The following is a 20,088-nucleotide window of genomic DNA, read 5'->3' on the forward strand; positions in this document are numbered from 1 at the left end:
TATCACGTTATTATTATACTTTATTACTATTACTGAGGTATATTACACTCTATAAAATATATACATAAAATGGCATATATTTAAAGCATTCAAGTGATGATTTGATATATGTATATATTGTGAAATAATTACCAGAATCATGTTAGTTAACATATCCATACCTCACATAGTTACCACTTTTTTTTTTTTGGACTCTCCCAAAGTGCTGGGATTATAGGTGTGAACCACCACACCTGGTCATTTTTTGTTGTGAGAATACTTACGAGCTATTTTCTTAGCAAATTCCAAATATACAATACAGTATTGTTAACTATAGTCACCATGCTGTATAGTAGATCCCTAGAACTTATTCATTCTATAACTGAAAACTGTCCAACATCTCCCCATTTCCCCCACCCCTCAGCTCCTGGCAACCAGCATTCTACTCTCTGTTTCTATGAGTTTGACTTTTTTAGACTCTACCTATAATCATATAGTCTTTGCCTTTCTCTGTCTGACTTATTTCACTTAGCATAAGTCTCTCAACGTTCACCTATGTTGTTGAAAACGCAGGATTTCCTTCTTTTTTATGGTTAGTAATGCTCCGCTGTGTATATAGACCACATTTTCTTATCCACTCATTCCTCAACGAACACTTAGGTTGTTTCCGTATCTGGGCTATAGTGAATAATGTGGTAATGGAAAAACTTCTTGTTAAACAGGGCAGATGGATCACACACATTTACCTTTTCTCCCTTCCAAAACCCAACCAAAATGACAGTAAAGGGATGAAAAAAGGCGTCGGCTCTAAGGAACAAAGAGTTCAGTGGAGATATTGTGATAATAATTATGGAGACGACTTCCCAACATCCTTTAACCCCTAAACCAGTAATAGAAATCTCTTTCATCTTGTGTCCTAATGATTGCTTTAGAAAAGGGCATAAGAAATAAAAGAAAATCTTTTGTTTAGGGGTGGGGGGCTTTTGGAAAGATTTTTCTCACTTTAAAAAAGAGACACAAGGCTCCGGTGGGGGTGTTGATAGTGGCGGAGGCCATGACTGTGGGGGCAGGATGTACACGGGATATCTGTGTCCCTTCTGCTCAGTTCTGCTGTGAACCTAAAACCACTCTGAAACATAAAGTCTGCTAAGAAAAAAAAGAGAGAGAGACACAAGGGAAAGGTGGTCCCCGACTTCACCTGGACCTTATTATACGTGGATGTGCCTAGAATTGCCACAGGACTTTGAGGATGAAGCCAAAAAAGCCTGAAGAGGGTGGAATGAAAGAAGGGCAGGAAGGTGAGCCAATCCCTGATCTTTGGGGACTGGTGCTCCTTCACCTCTGGACTTCGTGTCGCATGCAATAAGAAATTTCCTAATTTTTTAAGTGTATGGTAGTCTGTGTTTTCTGCTACGTACACCTGAAGCATCGTAACTGATGTAAGCATGAATAAGACATTTTAACATTTTCAGAAGACAGAATGTGGCTGGAGAAGTGTTAACCGACAGGAAAGGAGCTGAGACGGTGGGCACCTGGATCTACCTAGCGCTGCACAAGTCATGGGTGAGGTGAGGACTGAATACAGCGGGAGAGTTGAAAGTCTTAACGCATGGCAGTCGGACCTACAGGTCATCTCTACCGCCTTGCACAACCAGATGTCTCACCACTACTCCTGCCAGGACACCCTCCTTCCCACTCCAGTCAACTTCCTAACGAGAGGACAAAGGCTTACTCTCCAGAGCAACTGAACTGGAGAGATTCCAGACATGGGGCCACCAGGCTCACAGAGAGTGGGAGCGAGGCCCAGGGCTGGACGCCGCGTGACTGTAGGCTGCCCTCAGCCAGGGCTCCCAGAATGCCTATAGCCAGGCATCACCGGGTGGGATTCTTCCCTTGAGAAATTGAATGGCCCCCAGGAAAGTGGCTTCCAGATCTCACTTTTGGGAATCCTCAAACAAAAGGCTGATCGGTGAGCAGATGCACTTTTGGTCGTCAGTCCCACACAGACTTCCAGCCAGCCTGTTAGAGCCTCTCTTCTAAATACGAATGGCTAGGGAACACCCAGCACTCCTGGAGCACCTCCGGCATGAGACAGACCAACCAAACATCAAAGACATGAACACACAATGACACACACCTGGAAAAAACAAAGATAACGAGGGAAAGAGAAAAAACTAAGGAACTTATCTTCAAAGATATTACAGTGGTATTACCCCTGAAAAACTCAAGCATCTTGCAGACTATTACAAGTAACAACCAGATAAAGTAAACCAGATCCTAAAAAATAAAAAAGTATCATAAATTATTTTAAGATAGCATTTTGAAGGTAAAGTCAAAGAAATCAAAGAAAATCTTTTTTTTTTTTTTTTTTAAAAAAATGATCACACCACTGGAGTGCAGTGGTGTGATCATATCACTATGGCCTCGAACTCCTGGGCTCAAGGGATCCTCCCATATCAGCCTCCCAAGTAGCTCGGAATACAGGTGTGAGTCACCACACCCGGCTCAAAGAAAATCTTTTAGAAAGTGGGACAAGGAGGTAAAGAGACAATAGGAGAAACAAGGTAAGAGAACTAAAAGATCAGAGCAAAAAGTCCAATATCCGTCTAACAAGAGGTCAAGAAAGACAGAATAAAGACTATAATGGGGAAAAAAATTATCCAAGATGCAACACAGGAAAATGTCCCAGAAGAGGATAGGTATTTCCAGACTGAATGGATCTTCCGAGTACCCAGTATAATGAATAAAAAATGAGCTACATCAAGAGTGATCACTGTGAACTTTCAGAGCCCCAGGCTTCAGAGAAAAAAATTGTTTGTGTGCAAAGAAAAGGAAATCGGAATGTTACTAAACTTCTCGATGTAAACTTCTCATGCTAAAAGTCAATGAAAAAAACGTCCTCAAAATTCTGTAGGGAAATGATTTTCAATTCAGTTATATATTCAAAGAGATTATGAATTAAATGTGAGAGTAGAATAAAAATAATTTCAAAATTGACCTCCCATGCATCTTTTCATAGGAAGCTAGTGGGGGAGCTTCCGTTTTACTCCATCAAAGTACGGGAGCAAACTCAGAAAGAGGAAGGCATGGGGCCCAGGAAACAGGAGTTCCAGCACAGACAGGGTGAGGTGTTCCAGGACGGCGGGGACTACTGTGTTTCATTCTAAGTCTTTGGTTCTATTTGACTTTTGAACTATGTGCCTCTATGACTCTGACAAAAAAAAAAAAAAGAAGTTTAATTAAGAAAAAAATGGTTGGAACACTTATTAAGTCCAGTTGCCAGACAAAAGAGGGGAGGAGATGAGTGGAAGGGATTTCTGGGAACTGTGTGCTCTGGGCAGAAGCGGCTCAGGAGCAAAGAGAGAAGCAGGAAGGCACGAGGGCGCGCTCACGTGTGCACGGGCGCGCTGGGAAGAAGGAGCTCTGAATCCTTCCCTACGTGGGCTCATTTCCCTCGGGATGCAGGCGGCCTCCTGGGGATGATGGAGACGATGATTTTAGGACCTTCCAGCTCTGACTGCTTCACTCCAGGGCAAAACCTGGTGCGAAGGAGGTCACCGTAAGTGGCTTGTGTCACAGAAGAAGCAAGGCTCTGGTGAGGAGTGACGGGGAACGCAGCAAACAGTCCCGAGAAAGTGTTGGTGGAGTCACCGGAGTTTGTTCACTTGCCATCCCCCCTCTCTCTCCCCGTCAGTACTGCATCGCGCGTGCCCTCTCTGCTTGCCAGTCGGGTCTGAAGACAGAGTCTACGATGATGGGTCCCTGCCCGGTTCCACCCAGGGGATTATAGAGAAAGGCCCGCCCCACCCTTTTGACAAAATGCAGCATGGTCGTCTGAGTGCTTTGGGGAAGAAAGCAGAAGGCTCTGGACCTTCCCTGGGCCCTTACTACATGCCGGGCACGCCACGCACATTTTCTTACCCCGGCTGCCCGCTGCCTTACATGAGTGACACGATTCTCCACCTTTCTCAGATGAGGAAATCGACTGCCAAGCAAAGAAATGAGGCTTTTTTGGTGCCTGTCTGCTTGACCTCAAACTCCCCAAGACTGAGAAATGGCCATAGCAAAAGCACAGGGACAAACGTAAGTCAAGGAGAGAACCGGCTTGTAGTGTGGCAGTCACACTCCCCTAACGTGTCCAGCATGGGAGTTGCTTTTACTCCAGATTCATCTGCCCTTTGCCAGGATCTGGGACCTTCCACCTCTCTCTGCGCTCTCTTGTCAGTCTAAATAAGAGTCACTAGACTTTGCCCTTTAATACTTTAGATGGGCCGTGTGAGCGTCTACGAGGCACAGAGGAGTGTTCCCCGATTTTGTCGGCACGGCTTCCACAGCCCACCTTTCTGCCGTCCCCGTGAGGGCTGCAGCCTGGCATGTCAGAGCCCAGCTCCACCCTCTGCCCTCCTGCCCTTCCCAACAGGGTCCTGCAGGGGCAGACTGGACTAGTCATCCACTGCCCCTAGGCTCTTTGGAGCAAGGAATGTGCTCCCTTAGAGCTGGAGGCAAAGACACAGGGCATGTGAGCGTGTCATTCAAGGGCCCCCAGGCTGGGGACAGAGCACAGAGGGCAGGCGTGTGGGAATCGGGTAGCACCAAGGCCTTCATTTACTCACACTGCTTTCCCACTGCATCCCACTACCACTTACTAACAGCTCCCATTAATTGAGTGCTTATTATGTGCTCGCTACTTTCTCACTTAACTGTTACTAGCTGCATTGACAGACGAGCAATGTGAGGCCAGTGAGGCTGAGAACCCCGACCAAGCCTACCCAGTCGGCAGGCATGGAGCTGGAGTTTCCACTTCGAATCCTCTTCCGTCCCTTGTTGCCTAACTTTAACTTTTTAAATCCTAGACCCAGTTCCTTCTTTAGCAATCTCTGATAAGAATGAGCTACAATTCAAGAATATGAGAACTAAAATATTTTCAAGGTTACCAAAAAGATACATAAGCAATAAATTCACACATGTTAGCAATTCCAATAAAGGGAATTCACAACTGGGAGGAGATTACCATAATTCCATTCATGTGTGATAGGTTTTCTCTTTTTTTGCCTATTGCAGATAATGATAATATCTATTATATATATCATTAATATGAGAAAATAAATGTTTTTGTAAGTTTTGTGTAATTATAACATTAAACTCTGATCATGCTTTTTCAATCTCTGATTGCAGGGGATCATTTCCTAACCTAAAATAAGTGCAAAAGGACGTTTCCCCCCCACTAACTTTGGAAAAGAGTTCGCCCCTGAGTTATCGGGTGCCTATCTCAAACTGGAAAAGCATCCCCAAAAATGATTCTGTCACCAACATTTGTCTTTGCCTCCCCGTTTCCTTTCAGAGACATTGCTTTTGCTGATTAACCTCACCCCTACCTTTTTTCTGCTCCCCTACAAGAACGTAAACACCTGGCATTTCTCTATAGATGAACATTCCCCTGAAAATTAAACCAAAGAGGAACAGACAGAGCCGATTCTTAAGGCTCCATTGCCTGTTTTATTTTTTTAACGGCTGCTCCCTTGTGTGTATGTTAAGCCAGGTACCACTGCCTGAGTGAGAAATGCCTCCATCAGTCAAAAATCGATGGAGAAATGTATAATAAAAGGGCTTTCAAACCAGGTTTCCTGGAGTCCTTGGGGAATCCAAGGTGATCATCTGGAGGGTGTGAGGGACAACGGCTCTGGGCACATGTGTGTGACGAGAGAAGGGCTGAGCAGGCTTCAGGTGGAGGCAGGTCTACTTTTCTATTGGTACCATATAAGGTTGTGTGGGAATTGAAATGTTTGACAGCTACAAAGAAGTTTGAAAGCTGCTGTATAGAGAACTGAAGACCCTCCCAGAAGTTTGGAACAGAATTGTCTCCTCAACTCTAAAACAAGGCTAATATCCTCAACTAGCACCTGGCATTATAGTGAGAAGTAATTATAAAATGATCTTGCAAAGTGAGGGTGGCAAGGAAAGCGGCACGTCAACGATGGCAATGACACGACCGGGGTCATGACGAGGGAAGTGCTGGGGGCGGCGATTCCACCTGATGGCATCCTCCTGAACGCCTCAGGTGGAGCTCGGCCACAGCCACAGAGGGACCCTGGCTGTCGAACTGGGTCAGGCTTGCACTAGCATAGAAGACACAAGGGTGAGAGCCTGGTGGGTCAGGGACGACTGCCATCAAATATTTGGCTTTGCTTTAAAAATCAACTCCCTCCCCCTTCTTTTATAACTATGTTCTATTAAAGCCTACTTGCTTGCTGGACAACCACCCTTTGAGACTCACATTGTATGCATAAAAAAAATCGTCAGATAATACCACCAGCTGCACTTCTCTTAGAGTATTATTAATGCTTCCTTTTTATGAAAATTATGGATGTTTTAGACTTATTTTCTAAACTCCAAATTCTTGAAAAACAAGTCTAGTTTCATTTGTCTCTTTGTCCCTGCCCGAGGGGTACCTAACGCAGAACCTTGCTTATGGAGCAGGCACTCAATCAGTGTTTTTAAATAAATGGTTCCCTGTCCCATTACCTGGAAATTGGTCCACTGCCCATCAAAATGGATATGCATGGATTTTAAATTACTCTTAATCCAACTAGGTTTTAATTGTGTTTTCTATTCTTGCCTTCTGTCCAGACCACCTAATAAAAACCTCACACGGGTGGCTCAGAAGAGCAGCTTTCTTGGTATGGAGAGACAAGTAAGGATGAACAGCCTCTGCTATGCCCATTTTCCCTTCATCTGGATCATGGGAGAGTTGTGGAAACAATGCACAAAATATTGTGGCAAACGGGCTAGTGCGGTACAGTGAGCATCTAAGGTGTACTGACCACCCATCCAGCCGGGTTTCCCCACTCTGCTCCAGGCATCTTCAACAAATATAAAAGCTCAGGTACCCAGAAGTCACCTGGTGGCTGATGTGTCACCCTTCCGGGCATTTATTTCCAGCTTACAACTGTTCTGTAAAAATACACATTGTCTGATATAAGGTCTGCTAGTCTGCTCTGAAGCCTGCTGCTGCTGCTGACAATGACGATGATGATGATAATGAGGACAGCAGTAAAGTCTGTGGGACACGCTGTGGCAGGCACTGGGCTGAGCTCCTCATGCACAGTATCTCATTTAAACTTCACTACTGCCTTATAAGGTAGTACTATTATGACTTCCATTTAACACAGGTCGGACCACACACCACACACTCAGCAAGGTAAAGTCACTTGACCAAGGACTCAGGGCTTCTATTGCCAAGGTGGTACTTACCTGGGAAGTATAGAGTTAGGTGGCCTGGATTTTGCAGGGGATGCAACTTTTGGTTCTGGCCCAGAGCTCCCTGAAGATCCTGGCAGAGAATCCTGCGCTGGCCCGGATGGGTTTGGAAGTATTTCCCTTGTGGAAGTCAGGAGATGCTCTTTATCTTTAACTTCTTTTTCCCGGGACTTGGCTTTGTGTTCTGCCAGGAGGAGGTCAAATTGCTTTTTCCGGCCCGGGACTGCCCTCCGATGGCTTAGCGAATGTGTCTAAGGAGAAGAGAGATGAAAAGCACAGCTTCTTTGATCAGCACATAAACCTGCTTCCCCAGGCCCTCCATTTCAGAAATAGCAATTCATGGGAATTTAGAGGTGCTTGAAAAGTCAACTTCAAGGCAACAGCTCCTGCTCTGTGGCTAGGAAGAGGCAGAGACCACACGAACGCAACCATGCCCTACACTCCTGGTGTTAAGAAGCCAAAGCTTCCTCCAAAAAATGGCATAGGATGAAGAGCTTCAGTGCAGAACCCATGAAAACCTCTCTGATGAAAGGCAACTGCGAGGGAATGCTAGAGTTAATCCAGGTGCAGGTGGGAGGCTCGATTCGGCCCAGACAAACAGAGCCACCAAGCAGAGAGGGCCATAGCCTCGATCCCAGGAAGCACTAGCAGTTCAGTATGAAATATGGGGCTTTGGGCTACCCAATGGCGGCCGCCTTGGGTCAGCTGTTCCCCTGGCCACCCCGGTGTGGCTGGATCAGGGGCGCGGCATATCATCCTCCCCTCCAGGGCTGCCTTTCAGGGCGCTGCCGCCGCCGCCGCTGCTCCTGCATACATTAAAACGTAGCAGGCTTTAGAACCGCCTGTGAGTGCCTATAAATACAATTTACTGTCTGGCCTCACAAGTAACAGGGGAAGCCTAGTTTTTTTTTTTTCCTTCTTAAAAAGCCAGCCAGCTTGAGGCAGGCACTCTGCTACCATGGACTAGAAGAAAGCATTTCCCTTACAAAGAACAGCTGGGGGTCATGTCGAGGTTCCACACCCTGCCGTGTGCAGAGAGTGGCATGCAAACATTTCGACAAAGGCCCCAGTGAGAGCAGGAAGTATTTTTTATGGAAAGAGAAATACCTTGCAGGTGAGGGATCTTGTGCAAGGTTTCTTTGTCTCGGGATCCAATACTCCACAGTGTTTATTTGGGTCAAATTCTCTCTCTGGTTTAAGAAACAAACAAAAAATATAAGAAAAAAGGAGACTAAATAGGATTTGGCATTAAGACTACATTTAAAAAAAAATGCACATTTGCACCAACAAGTGAGACATTGTCAGGCAATCTGTTTTTTGTTTTTTTGTTTTTCGTTTTCAACCGGCTGCTAAAATGCTTCAAGAACCGCTCGGGGGAAATGGCGTTCCCCTCTGAACCCAGAGTCCCCCAGTCCAGCTTCGGTAGGGATGCCAACCGCAGCACGGGCGCAGGGAATAGGGTGGGAGCGGGCACCGGAAGGGAAGGAAAGAGCCGTGCTGCTCTTAACGCTTTATTTCACTTGAAATGTTTCCACAGGTCCTTGGCATTTGGGCATAGCTGGCTGCAGACCAGGGAGAGCCACTTTCCCCCCAGGCTGCCCCAAGAGTGCATAGACCCCCGCCCCCACCCTGCCTTCCTGCTAGTTTTAGCCATTTAAGTGGGAGATTATTCCTTGACATGTCAGTGCGACCTGACCTGCCTCTCTCAAGCTGTACAAAGCCTGTGGCACAGGCTTTCCACGAAGCCTTGCTGACCAGAAAAATCGTTCAGCTGATTTAGAAGCATTCCGGCAGTGTCACAGGCAGGGGCAGGGGAGAAGGCTGGGGGTGTGCTTGAAGGTGCAGAGAGGGCAGGGCCTGCTTATCTCACAGCTGCTCTGCTCCCACCCCCAGCCTGGGCCTGAAGCTCCACCTGGGAGTATGACAGGGTCGCCCTTGGGCTGTGCGGGGAGGCCAGGCTTTCCCAGGTCCTGTCTTCCAGACGGACTGTCCATGGCTCGCGTGAAGGTTATTTCTAAGGAACCTGTTCTCTCTATGCCCATCTTGGATCCTTTGCCCAGTCTGGGATGACAACCATGCTGTCCTCACCTGGAAAATGAGGGGACACGAGGCGATCTCTTAGGAATCCTTTAGGCTTTAAAGTTCCACCTCTCAGAGGGCCTGTGCCGTTTCTGGAAGGCACCAAGCGAACACCAGAGTCCTGCTGAGCAGGAGTGACACAGCTCCCTGGGCATGTGGGGAGACTGGCAGCAGTGTTGGTAGTGGCGGGGGTATTCAGAAACTTGGTGGCGTGTCCTTAACAGCTTTGAATGGCTGCAAACTCAAAAGGTTACCTAGCCGGAAAGCTGTTGGAAATTGGTGGAATAAACTCTGAGCATAATAAACAAATGTGTTCTGTTTTCGAAAGAAGGTTTGGGGGTCGTGGGGAGGTTGCAAAGGTGGTGCTGATGATGTGTGCAAGAAAGCCACTCTGATCCCCCAGACAGATTCCCTGGCTGGCTAGCAAGATGCTTCCCTCCCCTTTTTGCTTTTGTCTGCCTTTTATTTATTTATTTTTTAAGCTTCACTTTTAAGAAAAGAAAACTGCTAGGCTCTGAGATGCTCTTTTCCCCCCGAGCCCTGTCTGCCCAGCAAGAAGCAGGTGCCTGGGCGCCAGAGCCCAGGCTGCCGGGTGCGGCGTCCTTTCCCTTGGGTCCGTCAGAGTCGCGCTGGTGCCCAGCCCCACACCAGCACTTCATGTTGGCCTGGAGCCGAGCGGGTTGCTGGCTGGGGGTCAGAGCTGGCTGACAAATGTGAAAGCAAGATAGAACAAGCTAAAGGCCCACTGAGACAAGACAACCAACAAAATGCAAAAACAACAAGCAGCAAAAAACCCAAAAACCCAAAAACCCAAACAACTTCAGGTTGGGGTGTAGGCTGGAAGCCAAGGTCATCCTTCTGCTTCAACAAGGAGCCCTCGGCCTCTGGACGCTGTGCCCAGGCTACCGGTTTTCCACGGATGTGGCTGCCACCTCTGCAGGGTGAAACTGAACTTTCTACTCAGGAACAGAGCAGGAGTTGGAGGCACCAGCCCACAAAGTGAGGCCCCAAAAGTTCAAAGACAGCACCAGCCTCTACCTTCTCTCTGGATAGTGGGTGAACAGCACATGGTGAGATTTGCAGGGCACAATACCTGTTTCATTTGAATGCTTCAGGCCTGAGGTACTTTTAAGACAGAATTTTTTTGAAGAGTTATAAATGAAAGATAGAAAAACTAGAAATACAGATAAATAGGAAGTAGAACATAAGAATTGCCCACATTCCCTTGGTGCTTAAAAATCATGCTTACACCAGAGGACAGTTTCTCTCTCACAGGGTAGCTTTCACTGTATTTTACTTTTTCTGGCCACCATAGATAGTGCCCATGGTGTGTGAAGAAGTTATGAAGTTTATAGCCTCTTCTCATCTTTTGGAGAAAGCAAAACTGCCAGGTTTATTTCTACAACAGATCCAAAGCAAACATTATTCACATGGGGGCCTCTAATGGGCACCCATCACTTCAAAGAATGGCCATGGCACCCCAAGTGCCTGCTCAGAAAACCAGGGCAGAGACCCAAGAAAGACCCCCCAATACCCCATCTGCTCTGCCAGCCCCAGCGTTCCCCATTGGGAACTCCAACTGATTATGGGGGGAAGGCAATTGTAGAATCAACCTGGAAACCCACAAGGCCAAAGGACAAAGGTTGTGTGTCCCTGCGGAGCACAGTTGTTGACAGTGCTGTCCCCAGCATGCCTTGAGCCACTGAGGGTTGTCCAACTTCACAGCAGTGCAGCTTCTACGCAAGCCAGGGGTGATTCAGCCTGTCAGCACTGTATAGCTGCACAGAGCCACCTGCTATCAAAACCCTCAGAATCCACACACTGTAGGTTGGTGCAGAGCATCCTGTCTCCTGGGTCACTAGGGTAACTCCTGCTAAGCAGTGAACCAAGCCAGGGACTTCATCTGCTCTGGGAGTCAGAGACCCAGTTCTCCCTTGTATTTTTAGGTGGGGGCACTGTTTGCAGGTAAACTGCAAGTTCCCCTTAAAATGACGCAGACCTGCTTAATTATAAGAACATGTCACTCCTTGGTTACAGACGTGACTCACTTTCAGTCTAATCATGAGCCAGACTCTAATGACACTGACACATACCTGAAAGTCTCCTGTAAGGCTTGTTGCTGTTTTTGGTGCCATTTTGGTGTTTCTTGTCTATGGTAGCTGACAGAATTCCTTTGCCATTTAAGATCTTCTCTGGTGAAGGTGGCACTGACTTGGACATCAGGACCGGCTTAATTAAAGGAGGGGCGGAGACGGCAGAGGACGGGGTGGAGGAGGCGGCAACTGCAGTAGTGGTTGTAGAGTTCATTTTGACATTGGCACCATCTGCCTTCACAAGGTTAGGAATTTTCTCTAAACTGACTACAGGAACCGGAACGCTGAAAAATAAATGAACAAACACACACAATTGCCTTCTTTGATACGTCTGGTCTGCTGAGGAGCCATACCTGCATATCATTATCAGAGAACACTTCCTTATCACTTATTTATACTCCTTCTATAAGCAAGCAGCATGATTCCAGTTTTGATGGGAGAGAGCTTTGTGCCTTGGAAAGGACCAACAGGGGGTGCGAGGCTGGCACAGTGCCAGGGGTGGCATCAGAGCTGACTGATTACCTCCTGCGCTGGGCTATCCCCACAGATCCTGCAACTCCCCCCTTCCCAGGCCCTAGACGTTGGCCGTCTCCGACAAAGCACCTTGGGCAGAACATGGCGCCCACTGCGAAGCCCAGGAAGACATGCCATGTGTCCCCTGAAGACAGTGTGCCACTGCTGAATCACGCCCCCTCCCCCCACTGCTCAGCCAGTCCCGAGCTGGCCGATCAGGCCTGACATCTGCTCAGCTCCGGAGCGCTGACAGGATCACACCACAAGGAGGCATGGCTTCGGGCCAGCCTGCCGCACTGCATGCTGTCGGACGGCTTCTGGATCACTCTCGTATCCTGGGGATGGGCTCAAATTGAGTGAGCCGCCATGTAGCATTATCCAATATTCCATTTTAGGCAGCTAGTTATGTAAATAGGCAATTCTCAAGGCTGGCAGGTGAGAGGATGAATTTTAAGAAGGCAGAGCACAAAGGTGTGCATTCACTCTTCAGAATCTGTCACCTTAGCCCCCTTCCCTGCTATTTCTCCTGTAACGGATGTGCATTTGATTTCTGCCGTTCTTTAATGCTGGGGGTGGGGGATGGGGTGGAGGACTCCGTCTCAGGGTCTTAAAAGATGAGATGAATAAGCTTTGCTCTGGTCCCTGAGCTGGACTCCCTTCCCTCCTGGTGGGAGCGTAGAATGTTAACACTTTGACTCCCCAGTCATCTTTGAGCTGAGAGTGGAGCCTACTTAGCTATTTGCATGCCAAATCATCTAGAATATGGCTTTTACATGCCTGCAGACAATGTAGGGCATGAAAAAGGGGCTGTTTTGGGCAGGGGAGGAATCTTATCTGTCAACATGGCTGGCTGGCTCGCCCTTCTCTAAGATTCATTCAAAATCATTTCTTTGATCAACTTGTTCTTAAAATTATTTTAGCAATCCCTCAGCCCTGCTCCTTTTATGACTTTGAAACAGGATCACAGATGTCAGTTACAGATCTTTGCCAGAGAGAAGGGCACAGAGTGGTGGAGCAGACTGTGGTGGACATCGCGGACTTCTCCCTCGGACCATGTGCCTTCTTGGCTCGGGGGAAAGCTGGTGTGGGACGGGAATGGTGGTTTTCAGTAACACACCGTGTCACTGCCAGTTCCGTCCTTGATCAGAGCGCCTCAGTCTCTGAGAGAGAGCTGAACTGCTGCTACTTTATATTTAATGGCAATTCTCAGAGCACTCACATATCGCCAAAGAACGGCAGAAGAAGCCCTTGAAGAGTCAGCACACTAAGAAGCTGTGCAGATATTACCTGGTGAAATTAGTGCTGCATTTCTGATTTTTTTCAAATGATAAAAAATGTTAAACTGGGCCAGACAAGGTGGCTCAACCCTGTAATCCTAGCACTCTGAGAGGCCGAGGCAGGAGTTTGAGACCAGCCTGAGCAAGAGCAAGACCCCGTCTCTACTAAAAATAGAAATATTAGCTGAGTGCAGTGGTGCGCACCTATAGTCCCAGCTACTCAGGAGGCTGAGGCAGGAGGATTGATGGAGCCTGGGAGTTTGAGGTTGCTGTGAGCTATGATGATGCCACTGCACTTTAGCTGGGGTAACAGAGTGAGACTGTTGTCTCAGAAAAAAAAAAAAAAACTATGTAATATATAATTCTTCCATGGCCGGCTGTGGTAGTTTACGTCTGTAATCCTAGCACCCTGGGAGGCTGAGGCAAGAGGATCGCTTGAGATCGGGAGTTCGAGACCAGCCTGAGCAAGAGCAAGACCCTGTCTCTACTAAAAATAGAAAAAATTAGCTGGGTGTGGTGGTGTGCACCTGTAGTTCCAGCTACTTGGGAGGCTGAGGCAGGAGGATTGCTTGAGCCCAGGAGTTTGAGGTTACTGTGAGCTAGGCTGACGTGATAGCACTCTAGCCTGGGCAACAGAGCAAGATTCTGTCTCAAAAAAAAAAAAGAAAAGAAAAAAAAAGAATTCTTCCAGGCTCATTCCTTCGCTCAATTAAAAAAACGGAGTCTCAAAGAGATGTTTGTACACCCATGTTCATAGCAGCATTATTTGCAATAGCCAAAAGGAAGAAGCAAACCAAGTGTCCATCAACAGACGAATAGATAAGCTAAATGAGGCACTATTCAGCTTTAAAACGGAAGGAGATTCTGACACGTGGACGAACCTTGAGGACATTATGATAAGTGAAATAAGCCAGTCATAAAAAGACAAATACTGTACAATTCCACTTACATGAGATACCCTGAGTAGTCAAATTCATAGAGACAGAAAATAGAACAGCGGTTGCCAGAGGTTGTGGGTGGGGGGGAAACGGGCAATTGTTAAATGAGTGTAGAGTTTCAGTTTTGAAAGATGAAAAACGTCTGGATATTGGTTGCACAACAATGTGAATGTACTTAACACTACTGAACTGTACATTAAAAATAGTTACAATGGTAAGTTTTATGTTATGTGTACTTTACCACATTAACTTTTTTTAAATGTACAAACTATAAGTAATGCAAATTACAAAACTCTTACAACCTAAATTATACCTCAATAAACCTGACTTTAAAAATACAGATTACAATAACCTGTTCAAAAGGCTTTTATTGATTTAATTTCTCACCCTTGTTCTGATTTGTTGACTTAGATCTTATTGCTTTAGGAAAAAAAAAATCAAATTTCAAATGTTGCTATGAACATGTGAATTACTAGCCAGGTAAGAAGGTGCTCTGGTACCTGAGCAGCCTTCTCTGATATATTTCTTTGTGAAGCTAAGTTAGTTCAAGAAAGGAAATTAGGACTTCTAAGTTCCAGATCTAGCCTTTGTTTCATGAGCTGGTACAATTGAACACAGGGCCTCTAGTTCCCATGCAAAATGCCATGGGTATATGTTGAATACTTATGACCTTGGCAGACAAAGGCATGATGCCTGGGACAGAAAAATCCAGAGCGATTGCACAAACTGAAATAAAATTTAAAACCGAGCCAAGCACTCCTCAAATGTTCACAGTACAGTGTACATTTCTCCTCAAGTCCACGGCCAGCTCCAGATGTGCTCCTCACGGCAGCCACAGGAGCACAGGTACACTAGATCCCAACAACTGGAACTGTGCCAGTTGACCCATCTCTTTGGAGACACTTCTTCCCAGCTGTGTGTGCAACTGAGCTTGAGCCAGGCCACCTGATGTGGGTGACTGATCTGGAATTTTTTCCACTACATAACGGGTATGGCCCATTTGTACCCTGCACTGTCCACGCTTTGAGAACTCGGCTGGACGCGGAATGGAGCCCACGAGAAACAGGGAAGAGAGCCTGAAGTGCAGTCCTTTGGACTGAAGAGTGGCGGGTGGTGGGGGAAAAAGCCTGACCAAGAATGTTTCAAAGATTGCAAAGGCCAGGTAAGTTGGTAAAGCGCTGAGCCACGGAGTAGAGGCCCCTGCTGCCAGGTAAGTGGGCGACATCGTGGCAGGAGGAAGAGAAGGGAGACTGAGTTCTTTGGGGTGGGAGTTCTAAGGGTGTTCATTAGCTAATGGAGAAGGGCTATAGACAGAGGGAAGGAGATGCCCGGAGCTGCCCCCGATATCTTTTTCTTTGATGTCCCTTCTCTCCCTGAAAAGCTCCCTCTCTAAGCTAACCTGCCTTTGGCCTGAACAAAGAAGCAGGCAGTTCAATGACAGTGGGAAGGGCCAAACACCTCCCCAGAGGAAGAGAGAGAGAGGAAGAGGGAGAGAGAGGCGAAAACCATTTCTACTTGACCTTGCCACCCTCCTCCCCCAGGATAAATGCAGCCATCGGTCCATCCCAGCACTGTCTCCTGTCTTCACTACCATTGGCAGCAGCCCAGAGATCCTAAACTGATATGCAAAGGAGGAAATGATCGCAAGATGGTGCCACACAATTTGGAAAACCACTCCCAGAGATCCAATCTTTTTTAAGCAAAAAGATCCAGCTGACATGAGAACCTATTAATTTCCTTCTGAATCTTCTTGTGAAAAAACAAACAAACAAACAAACAAACAAGCTCTTAAGAGCCCTGCACCCCACTTCACTTTCACACGAGTCCCCGCCTGTGCCTGTGCTCCGAGTGTGACAGTGCGGCTGCAGGGAAGCGTCACCTCGGAAAGGTCTCCCGTTTCTCCCATTGACCCTGCATATTCCCCTCACTTCCTTGCCATCACCTTCCCTGGCCAGGAAAGCCTTCCAGCCTCAGGCAGGTAAGGGCCCTTCCAGATGGCAGTGGACGCTGAATGACAGGTTTAACTTTTTTCCATTTGGAAAGCAGCCAAAAGATTCTAACCCCAGCTTTCACAGCATGGGCATCTCTCATCTTCTCTGTGTCTAATCGCCGTTGCTCAAACACCTCCAAGTGCGGTGAGGAGCTGAGAGGGGGTGGTTACTTGGCAATATCCAGATGACGGACGAAGCGATTTATTATTCTGGTTGCTTAGGTGATAAACCAGCCTGGTGGTTACCCGTGAGGTTAGCCAAAGCCCCCTACAATTCCTCCCCCTTCAGCCTCAAGGGATGAATTTACATACTTCCCAAAGTCTTGCAATTAGTTGCGTTTATCAACTAGCTCTTGCCCTTTCTTTGAGGAGCAGTGTTTGGAAGGGGAGGATGAGTCCCTGCTCTTCCCCTGCTGCTTTCATAATGCCTGTTTTGTTCACTTGGGATGAACTCTTTCAGGGAGCCCAGGACTGCAGCTTGTCCCCCGCTGTGTCTCATACACAGGGAGTAGTTATTTCCTCATTATCTCTCTTGGTCTCTATCGTGCCTCGGCCTCCATTGTGGGAAGGGATCCCAATGCCGAGAACACCTTCCCTCATCCCCCTTGCTGCATGGGGGCGAGGTCTACCTTCTGTTTCTGTTGTGCTGCCTTGGCCGCCCGTGTCTTCTTCCTATGTGCTTGGCCTGTCTGAATTTATCTTTCTAGATCCTCTGCATTTAAGAAAAATGGGTTTCTTGGCATCAAGAGATTCCCCTCTCTGCCCAGTGATGTCTGCAAAAGAGCAGAGGTGGAGAATCATGACAGTGCTGTTGTGAATGCCATCAACGTGCCCAGGGCCAGCTGCCCTCCTGCCAGCTACGCTTTCGTGGTGATCACGATCTAATCTTTTGTCATCAACAGATATGCTTTCAGAGAACGGTTCAGAAAGTCTTTAGGTCTGCAGAAATTATTGCCAGCCCTTCTGCACTTACCAGAGTTGGGTAAAGATGGATTTGACAGGCAGGAGCCTGAAGACATATGGTATTTGTGCTGTGGGTTATGTGTCTGACGAGAGTTCTCAGCTGTCTGATTTCTTCCATCAGCTCCTTCGACAAAAGCCCATGTGCCTATGCTACTGGCCTGGCACAATCTTGAGAATCTCTGGCTCACCGGCAGGTCCTGGGCAATCTCACCCAGCCTCTTGCCCTCCAAGCAGTGATAGCATTCAGTCATTCCAAATAAAAAGGAATTTACCTTCTTTTAAAATGCCCTTGGAGAGGGAATTCTATTTGGCTCGCTTGGATACATTTTAGTAGCTGCTACAAGGAAATTATTTATATTAAATCTAAATTCTTTTAGTTGAAGAAATACCTGGGATATTCTGGAAGGCTGGGTGTTGGGCAATCACTAAGAATCAGGGTAAATAACAGAGCCACCAAGTCCTACCAAGGTATGACAGAAACAGTAGGTATTACATAAATCCTGACAAGAGAATAAATGTTGTTGGTTTTTTTTTTGTAACTGGAAAAATATTGGGAAAACTTTCAGAAAGCCAATTTGTAAACATCTTTAGAAAACAGAAAACAGGGTATTCAACCCCACAGCACAGTACATAAGAAAATCTGCCAGGTTAATCTATTATAACATTATTCTGTGGCTGACTGTCAGCCTGGTGGTCAGAGAGGAAGCACAGGGTATAATCTCTCCTGGCCTTTGCACGGTTTTGGATTCTCTCCCACGTAACACACCCTCAGTAAGCTGGGGAAATGTGGTCAGACCACACAGCTATTGGGGTAAGTGGTCCTGGCAGCAGAGGCGAAAAAGAAATGGGTTAGCAGGGCCTCGTTCCAGCCCAGACTGGTACCAAGCGGAGCTCGGCAGGGGCCCACTGCGGGCCAAGGTTACAGCATCTTCATCAGTGCCTTGGACAAGGCGCCAAGACCCCGTTCCTCAGTTAGGTGAAGAGGGATTAGCTGCTGAGAAGAATAATGTGGGATTTCCCCCGAGCCAATTAGGCGGGGGCAAATGAAGAAGCTGACTTGGATGAATTGTGAAAATGGCCAGAAGCATGTAAGATAAATTCAGGGAGGACGAGTAAGGCTGAACGGGGGCTGTGCCTTGCCAGTGCTCCGGAGAGCTCACCGATGTGGAGGGGGTTGCCACGCAGCTTAGAAGGGTCAGGAATACAGGCTTTGAAGTCAGACAAACCCAGATCCAATTCCTGCCTTTTCCACTGCTGGATGCATGGCTGGGACAGCCATCAGGCTTCCGGTTCCAGGGCCTCGGGGAGCCACCAGGACTTCTGTGAGAATGAAAAAAGGGTGGCTGGCCTGGCGAGAGGAGTGGGCGCTGGTTTCAGTTCTTCTTTCCCTCCCTGGGGGGCAGCCTCATGTGGTGCAAAGCCCACACAGGCGAATCTCAGGCCTCCATGGCTCTGTGCCTCCGTTTCCTTACCAGTAACATGAAGATACTGATAGATACTTGAAGTGATTAAATGAGATGACACATAGGATGTGCTCAGCTCAGTGCAGGGCACACAGCAGCCCCTCAATAAATTGTAGCTAAACAAAAAGGGCAGAGAGGGTAACACCACCTGCTTTCCCCACGCACCCTGACACTTGTGGGTACACATCTGGGGTGCAATCATGGTCATCATTAGAACCCTTTTGTTCTCTTAGTCCCTCTGGCCTCACGGTGCTTCTGGGTGGGACCGTGAGAGGGAAGACAGACTAGGTGGGAGGTCCTTCCAGACTCCAGGACCCTTTTCCATGACCCGTCAGCCCTACTTCGCAATCCCACCTGCTTCTCAATTCCTAGTTTCCTAGGTGTTGCCCCAGCCTGGACTAGTGGTTAAAGCTCCCATCTGGATAGTTCATTCTGGAGGAAGAGTCAGCAAGAACTCCAGCCTCCTCTCATACAAACATACTGTCTCCGGCAGTCCTGAAGTACATCAGGCATCCAGGGTCTCCTCTTGCAGAGAAATAACTCTGCGTGCTGCCCCACTAGGCTGCTCCAGTTTTCCTGGAAGCAGGAGGCCCCTGGCACAGGCCTCCCTGCTGGGCTGTTATTCTCTCCTGCACATCTTTCATTCAGGGCTTCCTGCAGCAGACACAGAGCTCAGAAGGTGATCTCCAAACCCACTGGGAGAACAAGGGGCACTAAAGGTTCTGCCATTCCTGGGGAGTCCTCGTGCCCTCGGACTGTGGGAAAATTAGTAAGCCTGAGAAGAGGAGAAGACAAAGGAAAAACAGTCCTCATGCAGTGGGGTATATGATGCTGCACAGGCTGCCTTCGGGATCTGCTGCGCCTGCAGGGGTGTGGCCTCGGGGAGTGCGTCCAGTAGGGTTTTAAGGACAGCCCTGGACCAAATCACCGGCACCTGCTCAGTGCCTTGCCTCCACAAATGAGAACTAAAAGCCACACACTTCAAATAATGGCCATTGAAATCCGCATCAATGCAGAAATGGTGTCAGAGCCTTTGAGGGCAGGATCAGAGGAGAGGGAGGTCAGGAGGCAAGTGGGTTCTGGAGGGGGTGCCGGTGCAGAGTGGGGCTTGGTCCCCAGCGCTGGCCCAGGGTGGGCTCGGCTCTGGAGCAGCAAGCGGGAGCGCTCCCCTCTGCAGCCACCAGAGGTCATTGGCTCCTGCTGTTCGAGCTGCAAGCTGCTCTGTCTGTAGGGAATTCCAGGCAGTACAGCCCAGACATTTGCTGTTTCCCTCAAGCCCTGGAGCCAACACTGACCCAGAGGGAGAGACAGGACAACTTCTTACAGAACGTGCCGCATGCCCCTGCCAGGAAGGCTGGGAGTGGCACCTTGAGCAGAGACCCTGGGCTCCCATCCTCAGCCTGCTGCCTTCAAGAAGCTCTTTCTGAGCATGTTGGGAGATGAGGAAATAACGAAGTATCCCCAGGTACCTGTCAGTGCTCCAGCCTCCAGCCAGGTACCCTAACACCCACTGCTCCCTGCTTCCCTCCAAGAGGA

At 47.9% G+C, this 20,088-nt stretch overlaps 1 protein-coding gene across 3 annotated transcripts in view; it reads right to left on the minus strand.

The window, feature by feature from the left end:
- The window catches only part of ATXN7L1 (ataxin 7-like 1), a 233,765-nt gene that overhangs the window by 21,199 nt on the left and 192,478 nt on the right, over positions 1 to 20,088 (minus strand). For all 3 annotated transcript variants that reach the window (XM_012650369.1, XM_012650371.1, XM_012650370.1), the window contains 3 exons: positions 11,409 to 11,692; positions 8,344 to 8,426; positions 7,231 to 7,487 (listed from right to left, as the gene is read on the minus strand). In XM_012650369.1, coding sequence (XP_012505823.1) covers positions 7,231 to 7,487; positions 8,344 to 8,426; positions 11,409 to 11,692 — 624 coding nt within the window. The remainder of the gene's footprint in view (positions 1 to 7,230; positions 7,488 to 8,343; positions 8,427 to 11,408; positions 11,693 to 20,088) is intronic.

Source organism: Propithecus coquereli, unplaced genomic scaffold (assembly GCF_000956105.1).
Source record: "Propithecus coquereli isolate 6110/MARCELLA unplaced genomic scaffold, Pcoq_1.0 Scaffold32, whole genome shotgun sequence".
Classification (NCBI taxonomy): Eukaryota; Metazoa; Chordata; class Mammalia; order Primates; family Indriidae; genus Propithecus; species Propithecus coquereli.